Source organism: Phocoena sinus, chromosome 10 (assembly GCF_008692025.1).
Source record: "Phocoena sinus isolate mPhoSin1 chromosome 10, mPhoSin1.pri, whole genome shotgun sequence".
Lineage (NCBI taxonomy): Eukaryota > Metazoa > Chordata > Mammalia > Artiodactyla > Phocoenidae > Phocoena > Phocoena sinus.
In genome coordinates, this window is record NC_045772.1 from 96,689,199 (window position 1) to 96,707,426 (window position 18,228).

The 18,228-nt window shown below is 54.0% G+C and overlaps 2 protein-coding genes and 1 long non-coding RNA gene across 13 annotated transcripts; 2 read left to right on the forward strand and 1 right to left on the reverse strand.

Annotated features, from left to right (window-relative positions):
- The first annotated feature begins 90 nt into the window (after nt 1-90).
- Nucleotides 91-9,922, forward strand: ING4 (inhibitor of growth family member 4). Of its 5 annotated transcripts, XR_004351913.1 has the most exons (9): nt 2,208-2,290; nt 5,877-5,948; nt 7,678-7,844; nt 8,025-8,139; nt 8,335-8,440; nt 8,696-8,843; nt 9,124-9,185; nt 9,294-9,522; nt 9,759-9,922. XR_004351913.1 is itself a non-coding variant. In XM_032646734.1 (8 exons), exons 1-8 carry the CDS (start codon nt 2,254-2,256, stop codon nt 9,331-9,333), a joined length of 750 nt encoding a protein of 249 aa, XP_032502625.1. In that variant the 5' UTR covers nt 1,286-2,253; the 3' UTR covers nt 9,334-9,922. The 5 variants fall into 5 exon arrangements, 3 of the variants coding, with proteins under 3 accessions (XP_032502625.1, XP_032502627.1, XP_032502626.1); XR_004351914.1 differs by lacking the exon at nt 9,759-9,922 and having other exon boundaries at nt 91-2,290; nt 8,332-8,440; nt 8,805-8,843; nt 9,294-9,374; XM_032646734.1 differs by having other exon boundaries at nt 1,286-2,290; nt 8,332-8,440; nt 9,294-9,922.
- Nucleotides 3,645-11,431, reverse strand: LOC116761046. 3 transcript variants are annotated; one of them, XR_004351916.1, is made up of 5 exons: nt 11,343-11,431; nt 10,397-10,520; nt 7,234-7,373; nt 6,876-7,098; nt 5,958-6,391 (listed from the first exon to the last, which is right to left on the reverse strand). It is a non-coding gene; the product is annotated as an uncharacterized LOC116761046 (long non-coding RNA). The 3 variants fall into 3 exon arrangements; XR_004351917.1 differs by lacking the exon at nt 11,343-11,431 and adding an exon at nt 10,742-10,851; XR_004351915.1 differs by lacking the exon at nt 11,343-11,431 and having other exon boundaries at nt 3,645-6,391; nt 10,397-10,682.
- ACRBP (acrosin binding protein) lies at nt 10,757-18,134 on the forward strand. Of its 5 annotated transcripts, none has more exons than XM_032646727.1 (10): nt 10,757-10,868; nt 11,098-11,316; nt 11,519-11,613; nt 12,017-12,134; nt 12,819-13,194; nt 13,640-13,772; nt 15,714-15,893; nt 16,000-16,167; nt 17,191-17,274; nt 17,800-18,134. In XM_032646727.1, the coding sequence occupies exons 1-10, from the start codon at nt 10,826-10,828 to the stop codon at nt 17,950-17,952; spliced, it is 1,569 nt and encodes a 522-aa protein (XP_032502618.1). In that variant the 5' UTR covers nt 10,757-10,825; the 3' UTR covers nt 17,953-18,134. The 5 variants fall into 5 exon arrangements, with proteins under 5 accessions (XP_032502618.1, XP_032502621.1, XP_032502622.1 ...); XM_032646729.1 differs by having other exon boundaries at nt 10,770-10,868; nt 17,830-18,134; XM_032646730.1 differs by lacking the exon at nt 16,000-16,167.
- The last annotated feature ends 94 nt before the right edge of the window (nt 18,135-18,228 follow it).

Sequence of the window (18,228 nt, forward strand, 5' to 3'; positions counted from 1 at the left end):
GTTCAAGGCCAGTACTAAGGATTTACAGTAGAGTGTGCGAACGGTAAGAACGAATGCTGTGTGATGGGGGCTGTGTGTGTATCCCTAGCCACAGAAGGGCACAACTTTGAAATCTCTGAAGTGAAATCTTGGTTTATGAGGGTTCCTACATACAAATCCCGCTGTGAGGACTGTGTCGCCTAAGGTGTAAGAGCAGGGTTCAGTCGTGTGTTAACAAAATACCTCGAAGCTCTCCCTATCCAGGGAATGGAAGCACGGCCTCCTGGAAGGACCTGCACTGCTGCCAGAGCACCTGTGGGCTCAGTGCTAATTCCAGCTGGCATATCCTGTGGCACCTAAAACCAGAGGTTTCCAGTGGTGGAGCCCATAACCGGGATTGAAGAATGAAACAGGACAGTTGTAGTGCTGAGGGGCAGAGCAGGGGCGGGAAACCGGGACTTCCGCCCTGGCTCTCCCATCAACCAGTGTCGGCCGCAGTGCTTCTTCAGCTGTTAAATGAAGGGATTGGGCTAGATCGCCTCCAAGATTACTGAAAATTAAAAATCTTTTAAGCACTGAAAAAGTTGTGACAAAGCTCCCACGTCTGACAACGTGGCCATCCTGTGTGGGACTGCTGGGCAGCCACGCTCATTGGCTGGTGGCGTGTGGATAGGCAATGAGACAACACCTCTTAGCTTTAGGGCTCGGGCTCTTGTGTGGGCATCCAAGATAGTCTCAGTCCGTGGTGTGATACTAACGACTGTATCACATATGAACGAACGTGCAGTGTGTGTTTCCCGCATATTTACTACGTTTCCCCCTGTTCTCACCAACTGTTGAATTGACATTGAGAGCCCTACCTTCATCACAGGTATTACAACCAGCATCTCTTTTGAAGGGTACCCCCACACTTCAACAGCAACAACCCTATGAAGTAAGCAGGATTCCAGGCATTTTGATAGACAAGGAAATGGGCACGGAGTTTAGATAATCCAAGGGTCTGCCGCTTGCAACTAGAGGGACGTCTTCTAGATTCTATTGCTCTATCTACCACCTGCTCAGTAGTAAACCTGGGGTTTCACCTTGCCCTTTTTTACATATTTGAGCTAAATTATGTGGCTGAAATGTTTCATTGAAAACCTGCCATGTGGGCGTTCCCTGGTGGCCCAGTGGTTAGGATCTTGGGCTCTCACAGCCGCCACCCGGCTTCACTCCCTGGTCGGGGAACGACCCGCAAGCCGCGGCACAGTCCAAAAAACAAAAACAAAACCCCAAACCAAAACCTGCCATGTGACATTAATACTTATTAAGAACGCGTGATTTGGGGTGACAGTGATCTCCAAAACTGTCTTCCTAACACTCTCCGGCTCTGGGCGTTGAGTTCTGCGTCCCTGGTGTGGTGGCGGCCTGTCGTGCACTTGGTGGCTTTCCATCCGGACGAGGAGCGTAGTTGTCGCTGTGATGTCGCGGACCAGGGTGATAGTCGGCATCCAACTGGCCCCGTTGTGACAGCTCCGTGCCCCAATCCTTTCAGAATTATGGTGCCAGTTAACATCGTACCCAAACTCGAATAAAAAGGGAGACAAACAGGAGGGCAAGGCCAGAAGCACTCTTGTCACTTTACAGGCGAGAACGTCCTCAAGTGACAGGAACCCTGACAAAAGGTGTGGAGAGTCGCAGCTTTATTGTGTGAGTAGTTCTTTGTATTTATAAGTAGAGTTTATTAATAATTGTTTCCACGTTAAAACATAATCCTGGGGAGTTGGTGGTCGCGCGAGTGAACAGAAACGGGGAGGATTTAAACCTCGCACCGCCAGGCGCCTCCTCAACTTCCTAAGAAACTAGCGACGCGGAAGAAGGCACCTGCCCTGATCGCCAGCTTCACATTCCGCCAAGGGGCCGATTCACATTCCCCAGCTGCTGAGAAGGACTCTCTGTGGACTGAAAGCCCAAAGAGACAGGTTTCCTTGCTCTCACGCCCGCACGTCCCCGTCCTGGAGGGGACGGACGTTTGAGCGAGGACGCAAAATGGCGCCCTCGGCCGCGGCGGCCACCGCCGCCGGCCCCGCACCCGGCCGACCCGCCACGGACCAGTGTCTGCGCCAGGAGAAGGCAACTTGGCGGGCCCTGTACTCAGACCGGAAGTTCGTCTCGTGAGGGCGGAAGTTCTCCTCGTGAGGGCGGAAGGGCTCCAGGCCGGGTAGGAGCGCTTCGTCTCCCTTCGCGTTCAGTCACTTCCGGGGCGGAGCGGAAGTTGCTTTGTTTTGCTTCAAGATGGCTGCGGGGATGTATTTGGAACATTATCTGGACAGTAAGAGCAGGCTGGAGGAGGGGGTCAGGGGTCACAGACGGGTTGGGGGGAATCGGGGCTGAGGAGCTTCACGGCTCCGAAGTCTCGGTGGTCAGAAAGTCACAGTCGTGAAGGGTTGAGCGAGAGAAAATACTGGAGGGTGTGAAGAAATAGGGGGCGGGGCACCGGGGTCGAGGCCTCGCTCTGGGGTGTAGACGGGGGAGGGGCTGCGCGGCAGGGCTGGGGGACGGCTCTTGAAGGGCTGGTGGGCATAGCCGGGAAGATATTTGCTGCCCCCGTCTGCAGAGTCTCTGGCCTCAGCACATATCATTTTCTTAAAATCGTTCCGAATCGGTAGTTTTCGTATTAATATATCATCCACTGCCATTTGGAGCAGCGATGAAGATCTGCTCGCGGCTGCTCCAACCAGTTCTTTCGAAGAAGCGGCTTCTCGTGGGGATGGGAGGTTACGAGTGACCACTGTCAGATGATGAACCGGAAGGCTTCTCCTCTTGGAGTAAAGATCCAATTCCCATCAAATGGAAATATGGTGTTATGTTTATGCCATTTGTGTAACCTACCTCTTCACAGAGTCCGTCACCCTATGCCCTTACATTTGTCTTATCGTTGAGCGTCATTAATTCATTCGTTTTTTGAGGTTCTGCTATGGTTCAGACGTAATGGCAGGTACTGGCGATATACAAGAATGAATAAGACCCGGCTCTTGCCCTCAAGTGCTCATAGTCTAGTAGAACACAGGTTCTGCTAATATTTATAAAACAGTGTGACAAATGAAATAATAGAAATACATTAAAAGGACAGTAGGTAACACTGGAGAAAGAGGGGCTCGTTACCTGGGGGTGTAGGTAAAGCTTTACAGAGGATGTGATGTATAGAAACTTGAAGGTTGAGTGCGGAGAGGGAATTGCAGGTTGGGGAAAGCATCAGCAAAGGTGTTACGGGTTTGTGGCAAAGCCAGGGAAAAGTGAGGCCAGAGTGTTTGATGTATAGGACTCCGAGGTGCAAGATTGGGAAACGAGACTGGAGAAGGTAGCTGGGGCTAGGTTGTGAAAGGTCGTTTAAGCCAAGCTAAGAAGCTTGCACGTTATATTTATTTGTTTGTTTGTTTGAGCTGCATTGGGTCTTCGTTGCTGCCCGCAGGCTTTCTCTAGTTATGGTGAGCGGGGGCTACTCTTTGTTGTGGTGCGCGGGCTTCTCATCGCGGTGGTTTCTCTTGTTGCGGAGCACGGGCTCGAGGCGCGCGGGCTTCAGTAGTTGTGGCACGCGGGCCCAGTAGTTGTGGCTCGCGGGCTCTAGAGCGCAGGCTCAGTAGTTGTGGCACACGGGCTTAGTTGCTCCGCGGCACGTGCGATCTTCCTGGATCAGGGCTCGAACCCGCGTCCCCCGCATCGGCAGGCGGACTCTCAACCACTGCGGGTGGGCGGATTCTTAACCACTGTACCACCAGGGAAGTCCACCAGCGTGCACTTTAAATAGCGAGGAACCAACAGATTTTCTAAATAGAGTGATTTTTTTAATATAAACGAAAATAAATGTTGCATGATAAATTGGAGCATGATGACATTGGTAATAGGGAGACCAGTTAGGGATAACAGTTCTGGTCAGAGATGAGGACCTGATCTCAGGGAGTGACAGAAGTGTTTAGGAGTTAAATATGACAGGATTGACTGACTGAGTGGTTGAGAGAGAAGGAGGAGTCTAAGGTGACTTCTCTATTTCCTGTTTGGGAAGTGAGGTAGACAGTAAATCATCAACAAGATAGGAAATTCAGGAGTAACAGTAACATATTTATTCAACTTAGATTTAAGCATGGGAATGGTAATTGTATCTGTAAGAGTAAATAAGATGGAGATCATTCAGAGAAAGCAAGTGAGAAAATTAGAGGATTAAATTAAGTGTAAGCTCAAGAAAATCTTAACATTTAAGGGACAGGCTAAGGAAATGTCAGTGATGGAATTGCTAGAAAGTATGTGATGAGATTTGGAATCTTAAGAGGAAGAAAGTTATTCGAAGACGAGAAGATGGTGCCAGATCCTGCGAACGTAATTTTTTTAGGATAGGACTAATAACCCATCATTTGACTTGGTAAGTCACTGATGGCTTAGTCTCAGTAAACTGGTGGTGGTGAACCTGAGTTTATAGGTTAAAGCAGTGGAGGCATTTTAAAAGTTGGAAGTGGAGTCATGGGAAGAGATTTTTCTTTTATGAGAGAGACTTAAGTATTCATGCATTTATTCAAGTATTTATTGAGGATCCTCTGTATGCACATCTAAACTCTAGAGAAATAGGGAAGAAGACAGATACATCTAACCCTTCTGGAGAGCTGGGGAGACATACCAAATAACTAATTACACAATTACTTATTTAAGTACATTGGATAAGAGCCCAAAAGGGTAGACACAGAATACCACGACAGGGACTTCCCTGGTGGTCCAGTGGTTAAGACTCCGCACTCCCAATGCAGGGGGCCTGGGTTCGATCCGTGGTCAGGGAGGGAGCTAGATCCCACACGCTGCAGATACAAGATCCCACATGCCGCAACTAAAAGGTCCCGCATGCAGCAACAAAGATCCCGTGTACTGCAACTAAGACCCCGCGCAGCGAAATACGTATTTAAAAAAAAAAAAATAGCACGACAGCATAATCCAGGGCACTTGTTGGAGTTTGGGGCAGTCAGGGTTGAGCTGAACTTTGAAGAATGAACAGGAATTTGAAGGCCAAGAGGTATAGTGGAGGTGGGATGAAGAAGACTGGGCAGGGCATTCTGGGCAGAGAGAGTAGCGTGTGAAAAGCCAAGTGTCATGAAGAGCACTGGCAAGTTCAAGGCACTCAGAGGAGGCAGTATGATAGAGCAGGGAGAGCACAGACGGGGACTGACGTGAGTTAGGGCTGGTGTGACGGAAGCAAGGGCCAGAAAGTGCAGAATAGCTATAGGAATATTGCAGTAGGAGGTCACTAGAGGGTTATAAACAGGACAGTGACTTGAGCAGATCTGCATTTTTTTTTTGCGGTACGCGGGCCTCTCACCGTTGTGGCCTCTCCCGTTGCGGAGCACAGGCTCCGGACGCGCAGGCTCAGCGGCCATGGCTCACGGGCCCAGCCGCTCCGCGGCATGTGGGATCTTCCCGGACCAGGGCACGAACCCGTGTTCCCTGCATGGGCAGGCGGACTCTCAACCACTGCGCCACCAGGGAAGCCCAGATCTGCATTTTTTAAAGAACATTCTGGCTACTGTACGGAGAGCAGGTTGGAAGTGTGTGTGTGATGAGTGGTGGAGGATGCCAGGAGGGTATTTGCAAGTTGAGGGCAAGGAGCTTGGAGACAGAGATTGAAAGGAAAGGAAAGGGAAAGGCTGATTTGTAAAGTCACTGAAGGGAGGAAGGGTGGGAAAGCTGTGTAGAGATGGAGGGGTTAGTTGTGGAAAGAGGCAGACGTGACCTCTCCTGAGAGCAGAACGATGAGTGCTGTAACAGATAATCCAGCGGTTTGAAGGAGGGAAAACCGAGTGTTGTTTTGGACCTGTTCTTTAAAAGCAGCTGTAGGGCCTAGCATTCCAGGGAGGCTCAATTTCTCCTCTTCTCCCCAGGTATTGAAAACCTCCCATTTGAACTGCAGAGAAACTTCCAGCTCATGAGGGACCTGGACCAAAGAACAGAGGGTACGTACAGAGTAAGGAGTCCAGTGTATAGTGAGTGTGTATATGATCGTTTCTTCTTCTGTTTGGTGTTAGCATATCATCTGGTCTGGATTGCTGCAGCTTCTCTCTCTCTCTCTCTTTCTCTCTCTCTCTCTCTCTCTCTCTTGCAGTTCTTAGAAGGAGGGTAATAATGACCCGTATTTGTGTGTCAGCTTTTCCGTAACACATGGCGTGACAGTGCCTCAAGAATTCAAAGATGCTATGCTCTTTATATCTCCCTCAAGAATAATTAAAAAAACCAAAGTCAGTCCTAGAATCATTTCTGTTCTCCATGTTCAGTACGTTTATAGGAAGACTAGAATGTTTCTGTTCCATTGGACTGTTAATGTTACTGTCACAAAATTCACTGTGGCTTTAGACTGCAACTCATGTTGGTAGACAGGAACTCTGCTGCGTGAGAAGATCTTAAAAAGAAAGGAAAAAGGAAGAAAAAGCAGCAATTAACAAACATCGGGATCTCTACACTATATTCAGCCGCACAGACGCACCGGGTACCATCTGTGGCCTTGCCTGGGCATTGAGCAAGTTGGGCTGCATTGAGGCATTCATTTGGAGCCTGAGGCCACACTACAGTGGTCAGGTTTGTCTCTTCAAGGTCAAAGGTATTTGTTGGCGCTATCCCCCCACACCTGCTGATGGATATATAGGTGCATCCTCATGTAACTCTGCCCAAGGATGTAACAAGCTGTTGTTAGAATACCTAAAGCTGTGACTCAAGTTACTCTTGGTAAGTTTACTCATGAAAAGGTGAACGTCATCTGAAGTCCTGGACGTAGGCCCTGAGAACTCCCTGCTGAATGCTGAGCACCAGCCCCTTGCTTTGTAATACAGTTCCAGCTCTTGAGTTCATGCACAGAAAGGCCAGTTGGAGATTACTGAAGTACATACATGCTTTTCCAGCTTCCTCCAAGGGCCTCGAATGAAGCGGGGCGTAAACCTGGTGTGCGCGCAGGTCTTCCCTGTTGCCTATTGCTGCCCCGTGTTGCAGTCATACTTCTTTCTCCATCGACATGTTTTGTGAGCACTACCAAATGTTGGGCGGTGCGCATCTAAAGTCTCAGTGCCTTGGGACGTCACCAGCCTTGCAGAAACATTTGGAGCAATATCGAAACTGAACAAACAGAAAAAAAAGTGATGGGAAATATAAGCAAGTTGCAAACAATGAGCAAAACAGGGTGGGCAGTAAGTAGAAGAACTGTGCCGTGAATGGACCAGGGCCTAATTTTAAATGATGAGGTATACAGACCTGGAAGCCAGCAGCAGCAGATGACCCAGCCCGGTTTGTAGCACTCAGAGCTGTCGTGGGATGTTTTTGAGACGAGAAACCAGATGGCTTTTGAGACAAAGTTCATGGTTCAAGAGGCAGCAAGCCCTGCAAAGAAGCATCTTCAGACAGCGACAAAAACACGTTTCGTATTAGTGCCGGGTGCCAGGAATCCCTCATTATGGTTCAATAAATTCAGTTCCAACTATGATAGCAATGTTTTCAGCACCCGAAGGCACCTTTGAAACAAATATTGTGAACATGTTGCATTACTTGAGTACGTGGCACAGTACCTAGGAATGTTCAGTACGTTTTAATTCGAAGGTTATGATGGTCAATGGAAAAGGTCCAAGGAGCAAGAGGAAGAAGTGTGTTCCACCTAGCCACTCAGGGGCCATTGTGACCAGGCCTCTGTCTCTGTTGTAGACCTGAAGGCTGAAATTGACAAGTTGGCCACTGAGTATATGAGTAGCGCCCGCAGCCTGAGCTCCGAGGAGAAATTGGCCCTTCTCAGACAGATCCAGGAAGCCTATGGCAAGTGCAAGGGATTTGGTGACGACAAGGTGCAGCTTGCCATGCAGACCTATGAGATGGTATGGCCCTGTCCATGGCTCCCCACCTGCCTCCCGTCTATTCCTCGGGGTCCTAGACCCCCTCCTTCAGCCGTGTTGGGATCTGTTTTGGGTCTGGGAGATCCATAGAATCTGCCTCAGCCTGTTTTCTTTAACTGGAACCAGCCCTGTAGCTCTTCCTTCTCCTTCCTTCCCACCCAGGTGGACAAACACATTCGGCGACTGGACACAGACCTGGCCCGTTTTGAGGCTGATCTGAAGGAGAAGCAGATTGAGTCAAGTGACTATGACAGCTCTTCCAGCAAAGGCAAAAAGAGTGAGGAGGGGGGCGGGGCTGTGAGAGGTGGGGCGAGGGGTGGGGCGAGGGGTGGGCCGAGGACCCCAAGGGAGAAGCCAGCCTGCTCCTCAGCTCCGAGGGAGGGCCACAGGCTTGGAGGAGGGGCAGGGGGAGGGGGGCTTAACCCATCCTTCTGTCTCCCTGCCTTCTGGCTTCCCCCCCCTTGCCTAGAAGGCCGGACTCAAAAGGAGAAGAAGGCTACCCGTGCTCGTTCCAAAGGGAAAAACTCCGACGAAGAAGCCCCCAAGGCCGCCCAGAAGAAGTTAAAACTTGTTCGCACGTGAGTGTGTCAGGGAGCATTTTGCCAAGGGACAGACTCCTCTTTCCCGCCACCTCACCCCAGCCACAGTGCCCCTTGCCACTTTGCTGTCTCCTGTGCCAACAACTCTCCTTGCCATTTTGGTATCTGCTGGATACAGAGGAGAAGCCACAAATCACTAGCCCCACAAGGACCTCCTCCTCTGCCGGCTCTGAGCATCTCAAGCTGTAGCTTCCCTTCGTGCAGATGACACTTTCTCTTCTTCTTGGCACGCAGAAGCCCTGAGTATGGGATGCCCTCAGTGACCTTTGGCAGTGTCCACCCCTCTGATGTGTTGGATATGCCTGTGGATCCCAACGAACCCACCTATTGCCTTTGTCACCAGGTCTCCTATGGAGAGATGATTGGCTGTGACAACCCTGATGTAAGAACTGTTTTGCCTCAGGATGGTGGGGGGGTTCTGGTGGACACGAAGGGAGTTGGGTACAAGAAGGGGGGTAACGGTTGAATAGGGGGACTTCGGGATAGGAGAAAGGTAGATGGAGTTGGTTGGCCTTGGACCCTTCAAGAATTCTCTCAAGGGATGGAATAAGGGAGTACTCCTAAGGGATGGGGGGGGAATGGAGGGTGGGGGGAGTTCTTTTCTTTCCTCTGCCCCACCCTGGTCCCTGAGTTCTGCTTCTTCCATCCTCTTCCTTTCCCAGTGTTCCATCGAGTGGTTCCACTTTGCCTGTGTGGGGCTGACCACCAAGCCTCGGGGGAAGTGGTGAGTGAGAGCTGCGGTGGGGCTGGACTGTCACGAGCTGAGTGAGTGACAGAGGGCATCCTCCCTTTTGCTCACTCTCTCCCCCTTCTCTGTCACGTTCCTTTGTAGGTTTTGCCCACGCTGCTCCCAAGAACGGAAGAAGAAATAGACAAGGGCCTTGGATTCCAACACAGTTTCTTCCACATCCCCTGACCTGGGCTAGTGGGGAGAGGGATGCCTGGCTGGGGTCAGGGAGAGGTGGGTGGCGCAGAGTTGTCATCCCCTCTCCTCCCCGCCCCACTCCTGGTGCTGACGCTGCACCCAGACCCTGCTACGGGGGTTGCTGCAGCCACTAACGGTATGTGCTCTCATTCAGCCCGCCCCCTTCAGAGGGAAGGGGTCTTGCCCACTGTCCTTTTGCCTCCATGCTGAGGTTGGTGCTGTATTTTTGAGGGATGGTCCTCTTTACTCCCCTTGCTTTGTATTTAAGGACTGGGGCAGTAGCATGGGGCCCTCCCCCAGCCTCCTGATCCCCTCCCCTCGTGGGGGGCCATGGCGTGATAAACTTTCTTCACTCTCTTCCTGCTTTTCCAGCGGGGGCTCCTCCAGATCATCTGGGCTGTGGCCCTGGCTGAAGGGTCACCCCTTCCTCTGTGCCAAGAGGATTCGTCCTGGTTTGTGAGTGGGAGGGGCAGGGTGGAGTGCAGATATCTCGTATGTAAAGGAATTGGGTCGGTGAATAAAAGCTGTACATGTTGGCCTGCTGTGTTTATTGTAGAGACACTATTTCAGTACATGTGCTAAGCATATTTTGCCTCCTCTGAGTTGGCTAAAAGGTGGAAGGATGACATGCCAGAAGTGGGACAAGATGTGGAACCAGAAGTGGTACCTCCGCCCCAGAATCCACAACTTGTCAACTTCTCTGGAACCACCCAAGCTGCCTGGGGACTGTGCCTCAGACCAGGGTTTCCAAAACCTTTACGATTCTGCATCTTTTCTCCCTCAGATACCTTTCACTTAATTTCCAGTAAATGTGTATTTTGTGCTTTATACGTGACGAAGTATCAGGCTGACTTATTTTAAACACAAAACAGAACAACGCGTAGTTTGCCTTACACCAGTGAGCTGTCTGGCCCGCCTCCACCAGGAAACCACCTCCTTAGACTGAGCCCCCCTCATGCCCCATCTCCTCCTCACCCGAACCCCCTCTTGCTTCTCCTTCGGCTCCTTACCTGGAGGCGCCCTCTCCAGACTTTGCGTTGTACGTCCCATCTCTGCGCGCCTCACTTCCAGGCCTCACCCCTTCTTGAGCAGATTGTGAAATAGGGCTAGTAACTATCCACTTTATGGGATCACCTTGAAATGAAAAAACGTCACGCGTAAGGAACAACACAGGAGCTCCGCCGTCCAAGGCACCGAGTCAGTGATCACTCCTGCCCTCCTTGTCCTCTCGTGCTGGAGCGTGACACGCGGGGACCGGCACCCGCCCTCCGACCGAGCCCGGCCAAACGTCCGTTTCCCCGTCCCCCACCCCCGCGTGGCCCGCCCCGCCCTTTGTGACGTCGGCGGCCTCGCACCCGCGGCCCCCGCCCGCCGGCTAGCCCTGGCTCGGCCCGTTAGAGGCCGCTCGGTCCCGGGAACACGGGCGACCGTCCGGGGCCATGAGGCAGCTCGCCGCCGCCTCCCTTCTCTCACTCCTGAGGGGTGAGCGCGCGTCCGCCCCCGGAGCCCTCCCTGCACCCGCCTCTGAACCGCCTTCCCCTGGGCCGGCCGCTTCCAGCCCCTCCCCCCGCCCCCCCCCCCCCCCCCCGCCCCAGTTCTCTCGCCCTCGCCCGCGGGCTCGGCGGCCAGACGACCCCGGTCCCCGTGTGCACGGGCCGGCTCGCCCGGTGTCGGAGTTGGGCCCATCCGTGGTCTGTTTCCCGCCCCGCAGTGCTGTGCCTGCCTCCGGCACTGGCCCCCGGCCAGGATTCCCTCTCGACCTCCACTCCGGGCAGCCCCCTCTCTCCCACCGAGTATGAGCGCTTCTTTGCGCTGCTGACCCCAACCTGGAAGGCAGAGACCACCTGCCGGCTCCGCGCAACCCACGGCTGCCGGAACCCCACCCTCGTCCAGCTGGACCAGTATGAAAACCACGGCCTGGTGCCGGAAGGTGAGGGCCCGCCTCGAGGGCCAGACCTGTGCTCGCTGGACCCGGGGCGAGGGGGTGGCTGGCGCCTCACACTGAGCCCGCGTGCTGGGCTCTCCAGACCCCGGGAGCCCACCGCCCCGTCCCGCCCCCTCCCAGAGGGCGTGCCCCCTCCCAGAGGGCGTTCCCCCTGGTGTGTTCACTTCCGCCGCACGCCCTTCCCCAGGCGCTGTCTGCTCCGACCTCCCTTATGCCTCCTGGTTTGAGTCCTTCTGCCAGTTTACTCAGTACCGTTGCTCCAACCACGTCTACTACGCCAAGGTGAGGCTGGGACAGAGGTTGGATCTGGTGTCAAGGATCAAGGGACAGGCGGTGGCAGTGGCTCCAGTCTCACCTTGGGCATTCAGACTGTCAGAACAGTCCTGTTACTGCAAGAAAAGTAGGGAAGAGGGATGGGAGGAGGCAGAGATAAGCCCTTCCAGCAGGTCAGTGGTGTCATTCAAGTCAAATGCAAAAGACTGAAGGCAGGAGTGTGGGCCAGACGGGAGTGTGATCTTGCAGGGGACCCTTTCTCAGGTCTAGAGAGTTCCACCGGGGGCCATGTGCCCTCATTCCCGCCCAGGAACTGTGAGAGAGGAGACCCGAGGGACAGGGACGGAGGATAAGCAGGAGTGGAAGTTCGCCCTTTGGGAAAGGCGTTCCCACTTTGCGTCTCTCCTTGCAGCGGGTCGGGTGCTCCCACCCAGTCTCTATCCTCTCACCAAACACTCTCAAGGAGGTGGACACTTCCTCTGAAGTGCCGCTCACGACGATGACCTCCCCCAAGTCCTCCCACATCACAGGTGAGACCCTCCCAGCACCCGGGAGACTCCCAGCCTCTCCTCCCACGGAGTCCCGGAGCCCAGGGTTTAAGGCATCAGTGGGAGGGACGTGGGGAGATGAGCCAGTGGAGGTGGCCATGGGCAGCTATTTACATAAGGGAGAGCCTGCTTTTTCTGAATACAAGTTAGGGCTTTCCTGTCCTAGGATGTTTTCTGACATTACGTACATCTCTGCCCTGAACCGATTTTTCCTAGCTCCCCAAAACCTTCCTACATTAAGAAGTGCTCTGGGACTTTTCCCAGCTAAAATCTTCACTCTAGAAAGGATTGGTTGCTAGGTATTCAGAATACTTGGTGTTTCTTAAGTGAGGGGGACAAAAGGTGGTATTTGAGGTGGGTTAGGGAAGAGGACCACTTGTAAGGGAGGTGGAAAGGGGACCAGTAACGCTGCCTCCACTGTCGCCATGGTAACGTTCTTTTATTTTGATATTTGTATTCTCTCCTGTGTTTTTTATGCTCAACTAAATGAATGTGTGCAGTTTGCACTGCCTTCCTCTGCCTTTGTGTTTATGTATGTGTTTGTGTGTGTTTATGTGTTTTTGTCTGCGTTTATGTGCGTCCCTCTGTGAACAAAGACACGGGAGTTCAGAAACCTGACCATCCCTTTCCCTTCTCTCTCTTGGTCCCTCCCAAACCCTGCTGCAGCCACAGAACAACAGGCCTTCCAGCCCTGGCCCGAGCGGCTTAACAGCAGCGTGGAGGAGCTGCTACAATCCTCCCTGTCCCTGGGTGGCCAGGATCAAGGGCAGGAGCGGGAGGGACAAGAGGAGGAGCGGGAGGAAGGACAGGGCACAAAGCAGGCGCTGGAGGCGACGTCTGGGTTGCAGGCAGACCCGGAGCCCAAGACCCAGTCTGAATTTGTATCCTCCAACCCTTTCTCCTTCACTCCCCGGGTGCGGGAAGTGGAGTCTACTCCCATGATGATGGAGGACATCCAAGAGGTCATCCGATCTGTGCAGGAAACGGATGAAGTGAATGATGTATATGAGAAGAATATCTGGAAAGCCCAGAGCCCTGGCAGGTACAGGAAGTTCTGTCTGTCCCACCGGCCCTACCTTCCCTGCTGTCTTTGGGAATGAGAAGCCCTCTTTGCCAGCCTCGGCCTCCAGACCCACTCACATCTGCCTGGGCTTCAGGTGCACCTAGCCGCTGCCTGCCACGCCTGCTCTGTGGCCGTCATGGGCTTAAGCACTGCCCTGGACATCCGTCTCTGAAGTAGTGGGGTGCGCCCTGAACCTAGAGCTACTAGACTTGGGTTCTGGGGTTGTCTCTGACCCCAAGAAGCACTGCAACTTTTACTTCCCCTTTCTGGATCTCAGTTCCTCATTTGTAAAAGGAGGCAGTTGGTCTGGAGGCCTCCGGGGCCCCATCCAGCATGCTAAATGTGTGTGACTAGGACTAGACGCTAAGGGGAGGGGAAGAGAGTGGGTGGGCTTTCTGCCCCAGCCGGTGCCATCTTCTTGCAGTCTCCTGCAGCTGCCTCACGTGGAGGCCTTGCTGGCACTGTGCTACTCGATTGTGGAGAACACCTGTGTCATAACCCCTACAGCCAAGGCCTGGCAGCACTTGGAGGATGAGATCCTTGGTTTCGGGAAGTCGGTATGCCCACCATGCTGTTTAATGGCTCCATGCTCACTGGGCATCCTCTGGGCCTCAGGAGTGGTTAATGGGCGGGACTACATAAAGCCCGAGGCATCATTGGAGATTCTCTCCAAGTGAGAATCCCTTCTTTGGAAGGGTATCTCCAGCTCCCCTTAAAGGAGGAGGTCACAGGACGAAGTCTGGAATCCACTGCAGTCCAGAATTCATGCTGTGGCTGCGCCTTGTTAGGTTTGAGTCATCTCCTGAGCCAGTTCACCACCGGCAGGACTTGGCTTTACCTTAGATGTAGCTATTCTTTCCAGAGGGATCATAGAACCGTTTCCAGGGATCTGTAGAGAGATCCCAGCCTCGACGTGTCCTCAGCACCCAGCAGGTCCTATTCCCAGGAAATAGGGCTTTCAAAAAGTGCAAGTTAGCAAATGTTTGTTGAGAGCTCGTATGCCACCCATTCATCCGTTTGTTCAAATATTGATCGGGCTAGGTATTTGAGATGTTAGCAACTCTGTCCTAGGTATTTTAGCAATGAGTACAACAGATCCCATTCCCTCTCCTCCTGGAGTCTGGTGGGAGAGACAGACGCGGAAACGGAGAACGGTGTGGCAGGATCAATGCATGACGGACAGGCACAAAGTGCAGAGAGCAGATGGAGAGCACAAACGTCGCGTTGGGCTGGATCGGAGAATTGCCTCTTGGAGGAACTGATGTGTAAACTGAGACCCGGAGCTAAAAGAAGTTAACCAGGCAAAAGAAGGGGTTGGTAGAGGTTCCTGCTAGAGGGGTTAGTATCAATATGTGCAAAGTCTCTGAGGCAAGAAAGAGAAGAAATTCCACGTGGAACCAAAAAAAAAAAAAAAAAAAAAACGAGCACACTGCTGTTCTTGGCCCGCAGGGAGCAGGGATTCAGTAGCATTACAAAAGGAGTGTGGTAGGTGCTGGAGAGGGAGTTCTTCTGGGTCTTTTTGTTTTTGTTTTGGAGTGTAGGAAGTTCAGGAGTGGTGGAGGGCTCACTGGATTTTTAGAGTCAAAGAGAGAATAAGGGTCATGATGTGAATAATCCCGAATGGCAGTCTGAAGCATTTGTATTTAATTTGGTAAGAAAAGAGAATTCGGTCATGATTTGGGGTCAGGGACATGGTGATGCGTCCCCCGTGTGCTGTCAGGAGGAGCAAGGAAGGCGACGTAAGAGATTTTGTGACTGTGACACGCTGACGGGATGGACTGGCGATGCTGCAGGGCGAGATCCTCCTTCCTCCTGGAAGGCTGGGGAGACTTGCTCAGGGCAGAGAGCCCCACCGGGCTCCACATACAAAATGTCACCCAAGAACTTGGAGGTTCTGAGCCTAGGTGCTCGGGCAGAGGACAGGTTTTGAAGTTGGAAGCACCAGGACCAGTGCCTCAGCTCCACACGCACTAGACGTGGGTTTGAGCAGTTGACTCAGCCTCACGGAGCCTCGGTTTCCTCGTCAGGCACACGACGGAGGCCTGCTTAGTACCTGTGCTAGTAGAAGGTTCCTGTGGAGACCAAAGGAGATGACGGCACTCATCGCCATGGTGCGCAGCACCGTGCCGACTCTTTGTGAATATTAGCGGAGAGGAAGGGAGGGTTACGAGTCTTTTTCAGACGGGCTAAGTTACATGTCTGCCAGGCACTTGGCCGTGGGGATTTGGAGCTCAGGAAAGAGATCAGAAGTGATGGTAAAGGTTTGGGTGTCACCAGCAGGGAGATGAATATTACCTGTGAGTAGATAAATAATCCAGGAAGAGGGTGAAGAAACAGAGAGCCGACGGGAGGTCCTTGAGGACCCTTGGGGAGGGGGGCAGGGAAAAGCCACAGGAGCTTCTGGAAGAGACTTAATGCGGAGACATTCTGCGGAGCGGCTCTGGAGGGCGGAAGCGGGGAAGCCTCAGTCTCAGTTCCCCAGCCACGCTCCTCCTCAGGTCTGTGACAACCTTGGGCGGCGCCACGTGGCTACATGTGACCTCTGTGAGTTCTGCTCCCTCAAGCTGGAGCAGTGCCGCTCGGAGGCCAGCCTGCAGCGGCAGCAGTGTGACAGCTCCCACAAGACGCCCTTCGTCAGCCCCCTGCTCGCGTCCCAGAGCACGTCCATCGGCACCCAGGTACCGAGGAGGGTGGCCTGCAGCGGCCGGGGGCCTCAGGCCCCAGGCAGGATGGGGCAGCAGGGGGGCCGGGACTCCCACCTCTCCCCTGTGCCCCATGCCACAGATAGGGACCCTAAAATCGGGCCGCTTTTACGCGCTGGATTTGTATGGCGGGCTGCGCATGGACTTCTGGTGTGCCCAGCTGGCCACCAAGGGCTGCGAAGACAGTCGAGTCGCCAGCTGGCTCCAGACTGAGTTCCTCAGCTTCCAGGATGGGGACTTCCCCACCAAGGTCAGCGCCTTCCCCAAAGCTCAGCCCCACCCTGCTCACCCCGGTTCCCTCTGGTCCCCTGCTCTGGGGAACCCTAGGATGTGGAGGGGGGCTTGGGCCCCTGGCCTCACTGAGCCTCCTGCCACTCCCCAGTAGACCCTCCAGACCCCCAAGAGAGTAGGATTGCACTTAGCAAAGGAGTAGAAACCTGGAGGGCCGGGAGGGCACAGGCCATGGGGGCATGAGACAGGTCTGGTCCAGCTCTGCCGGTTACCTGCAGGGGGTGGGCTGGGGGACTTCATCTCTGCCCCAAACGGCTGCTGACGGTGACCCAGTGCTTCCCTGCCTAAGTCTGGAGGCTCCTTCTCAAATCTTCTAGTGCTTTCCCTCTCAATGGGATCAACTTTGCTCCCCGCCTCCAGAGTTACCTCCCCCCATGGAACTAGCTGCTGTAGCTAAGAGCCCGGCCCCTCCCTTCTGTGGTTTAGCAGGAAAAATCAAGACCAGGAAAAGCAGAGGCAGCCTAAGAAAGGGCTTTTATCTGAGCCGAGAGGTCTCCGCCCAGCTCTTCTCCCTGGGCCCCTAGATCTGGAAGGGGTCTCGGACTGCCTCAGCTGCTCCCCTGGATTTATAGATGGGCAGGCGAGGTTCGTAGAGGGAAGGGACTGGCCCAGGGTCATACATTAGAGGCACTTCTGACCTCTTCCGCACTAAACAGTCCCTAGGAAGCTCCCTGAGATGGGACCGCTGCCTGGGCCCCTTCCCGCGTACTGGGCCCTTAGTGCCCCTTCCCTGGCCCTCGTCGCTCAGCTGCTTTCCCAGCTAGGTGACCAGCAGGGCACCCCCTTCTCAGCTCCAGCTCCTGGCTTCTTCCCAGCAACTGAACCATGGCTGAGGGTGGGACGGGAAGGGCAGAGGGGACACCCCAGGTGCAGGCGGTCTGGTTCTGTGCCCTGGTCCTGCCATCGTGGGCGCACTCTGCAGGGCTGGTGTCTGTGAGGCTTCTGATGTCTTCCCACCTCCCATTCCCCGCTCCTGGCTTAGATTTGTGACACAGAATATGTGCAGTACCCGAACTACTGTGCCTTCAAAAGCCAGCAGTGTATGATGAGAAACCGGAAACGGAAGGTGAGCCCCTCCCTCTGCAGCCCCCCGCCCCCGCCCCTGCTGCCTCCCCATCAGCCCCAAGGGCTGGTCCGTTCTGGGCCCCCCGTGGTGTCCAAGCATCAGGGGTGTGGAGAGTGGGTGCATCTCTGGGCAGAGCCTCCTCCATGGAGCTCTGTCCCCACTCCTCCCGCCTTGGGGTGAGCAGCTCTCCCAGGCCCCCAGGCAGAGGGTTCCAGGAGGGAGGGAGGCTGCAGATCAGAGGCCCTGTGGATACGCCAGGAGGGAAGAACCCCCAGCCGGGTTGGGCCCGAGAGGCTGAGGCCTCAGTCTTGGCTCTTGCTGTTACTCACCAAGTCGTCTGAGCCAAGTCACTTCCTCTCCAGCCTCGGGCTCCTCATTTCTGAAAGGGGGAGTCGGGCTACGTGGTGCGCCTCCCCGCTTTAAAAACCCACATCTGAGTTTCCTCCTTGCCTCTGCTCCCTGTGCCTACACTCGCCCACCTCCTGTTCTTGAATTTCCGACACCTCGGGCTCCTGGCTTTCCTAGCTGGACCACGTGCGCCCAATCCCCATGCAGGTGTCCCGCATGAGATGTCTGCAGAATGAGACATACACCGTCCTGACCCCGGCCAAGAGCGAGGACCTCGTGCTTCGATGGAGCCAGGAGTTTAGCACCTTGACTCTCGGCCAAGCCGGCTGAGCTGGACTCTGCCCTCTCCCCACCCACTTTCCACACCCTCCATTGCTCTCAGGCCCCAGGTTGTCTCTTACTTGGCCCAGACTCAACGTTTCCCTCGGGTTGGGGCAGCCATCCCGGAGAGGTCTGCGATGGGAGCTCCACCTACCTTAAAGGATGTCTTTACATAAAATGTTTATTTTCAACCTGTGTGGCCTGTTTTGGTTCTGATCCCCTCGTTGGCCCTGCCCCGGGGGAGTCAACCCTCCAACCCCTGGATCCATCTGCAGGTGAGGGAAC

Coding starts and splice junctions, on each gene's coding strand:
- ING4 (XM_032646734.1), top strand. CDS start 2,254: ATGGCTGCGGGGATGTATTTGGAACATTATCTGGACA. Junction 8,441..8,695: donor AAGTTAAAACTTGTTCGCAC/GTGAGTGTGTCA, acceptor CTTGGCACGCAG/AAGCCCTGAGTATGGGATGC. Junction 9,186..9,293: donor ACCAAGCCTCGGGGGAAGTG/GTGAGTGAGAGC, acceptor GTTCCTTTGTAG/GTTTTGCCCACGCTGCTCCC.
- ACRBP (XM_032646727.1), top strand. CDS start 10,826: ATGAGGCAGCTCGCCGCCGCCTCCCTTCTCTCACTCCTGAGGG. Junction 10,869..11,097: donor CCTTCTCTCACTCCTGAGGG/GTGAGCGCGCGT, acceptor CCCGCCCCGCAG/TGCTGTGCCTGCCTCCGGCA. Junction 13,773..15,713: donor TCCTTGGTTTCGGGAAGTCG/GTATGCCCACCA, acceptor GCTCCTCCTCAG/GTCTGTGACAACCTTGGGCG.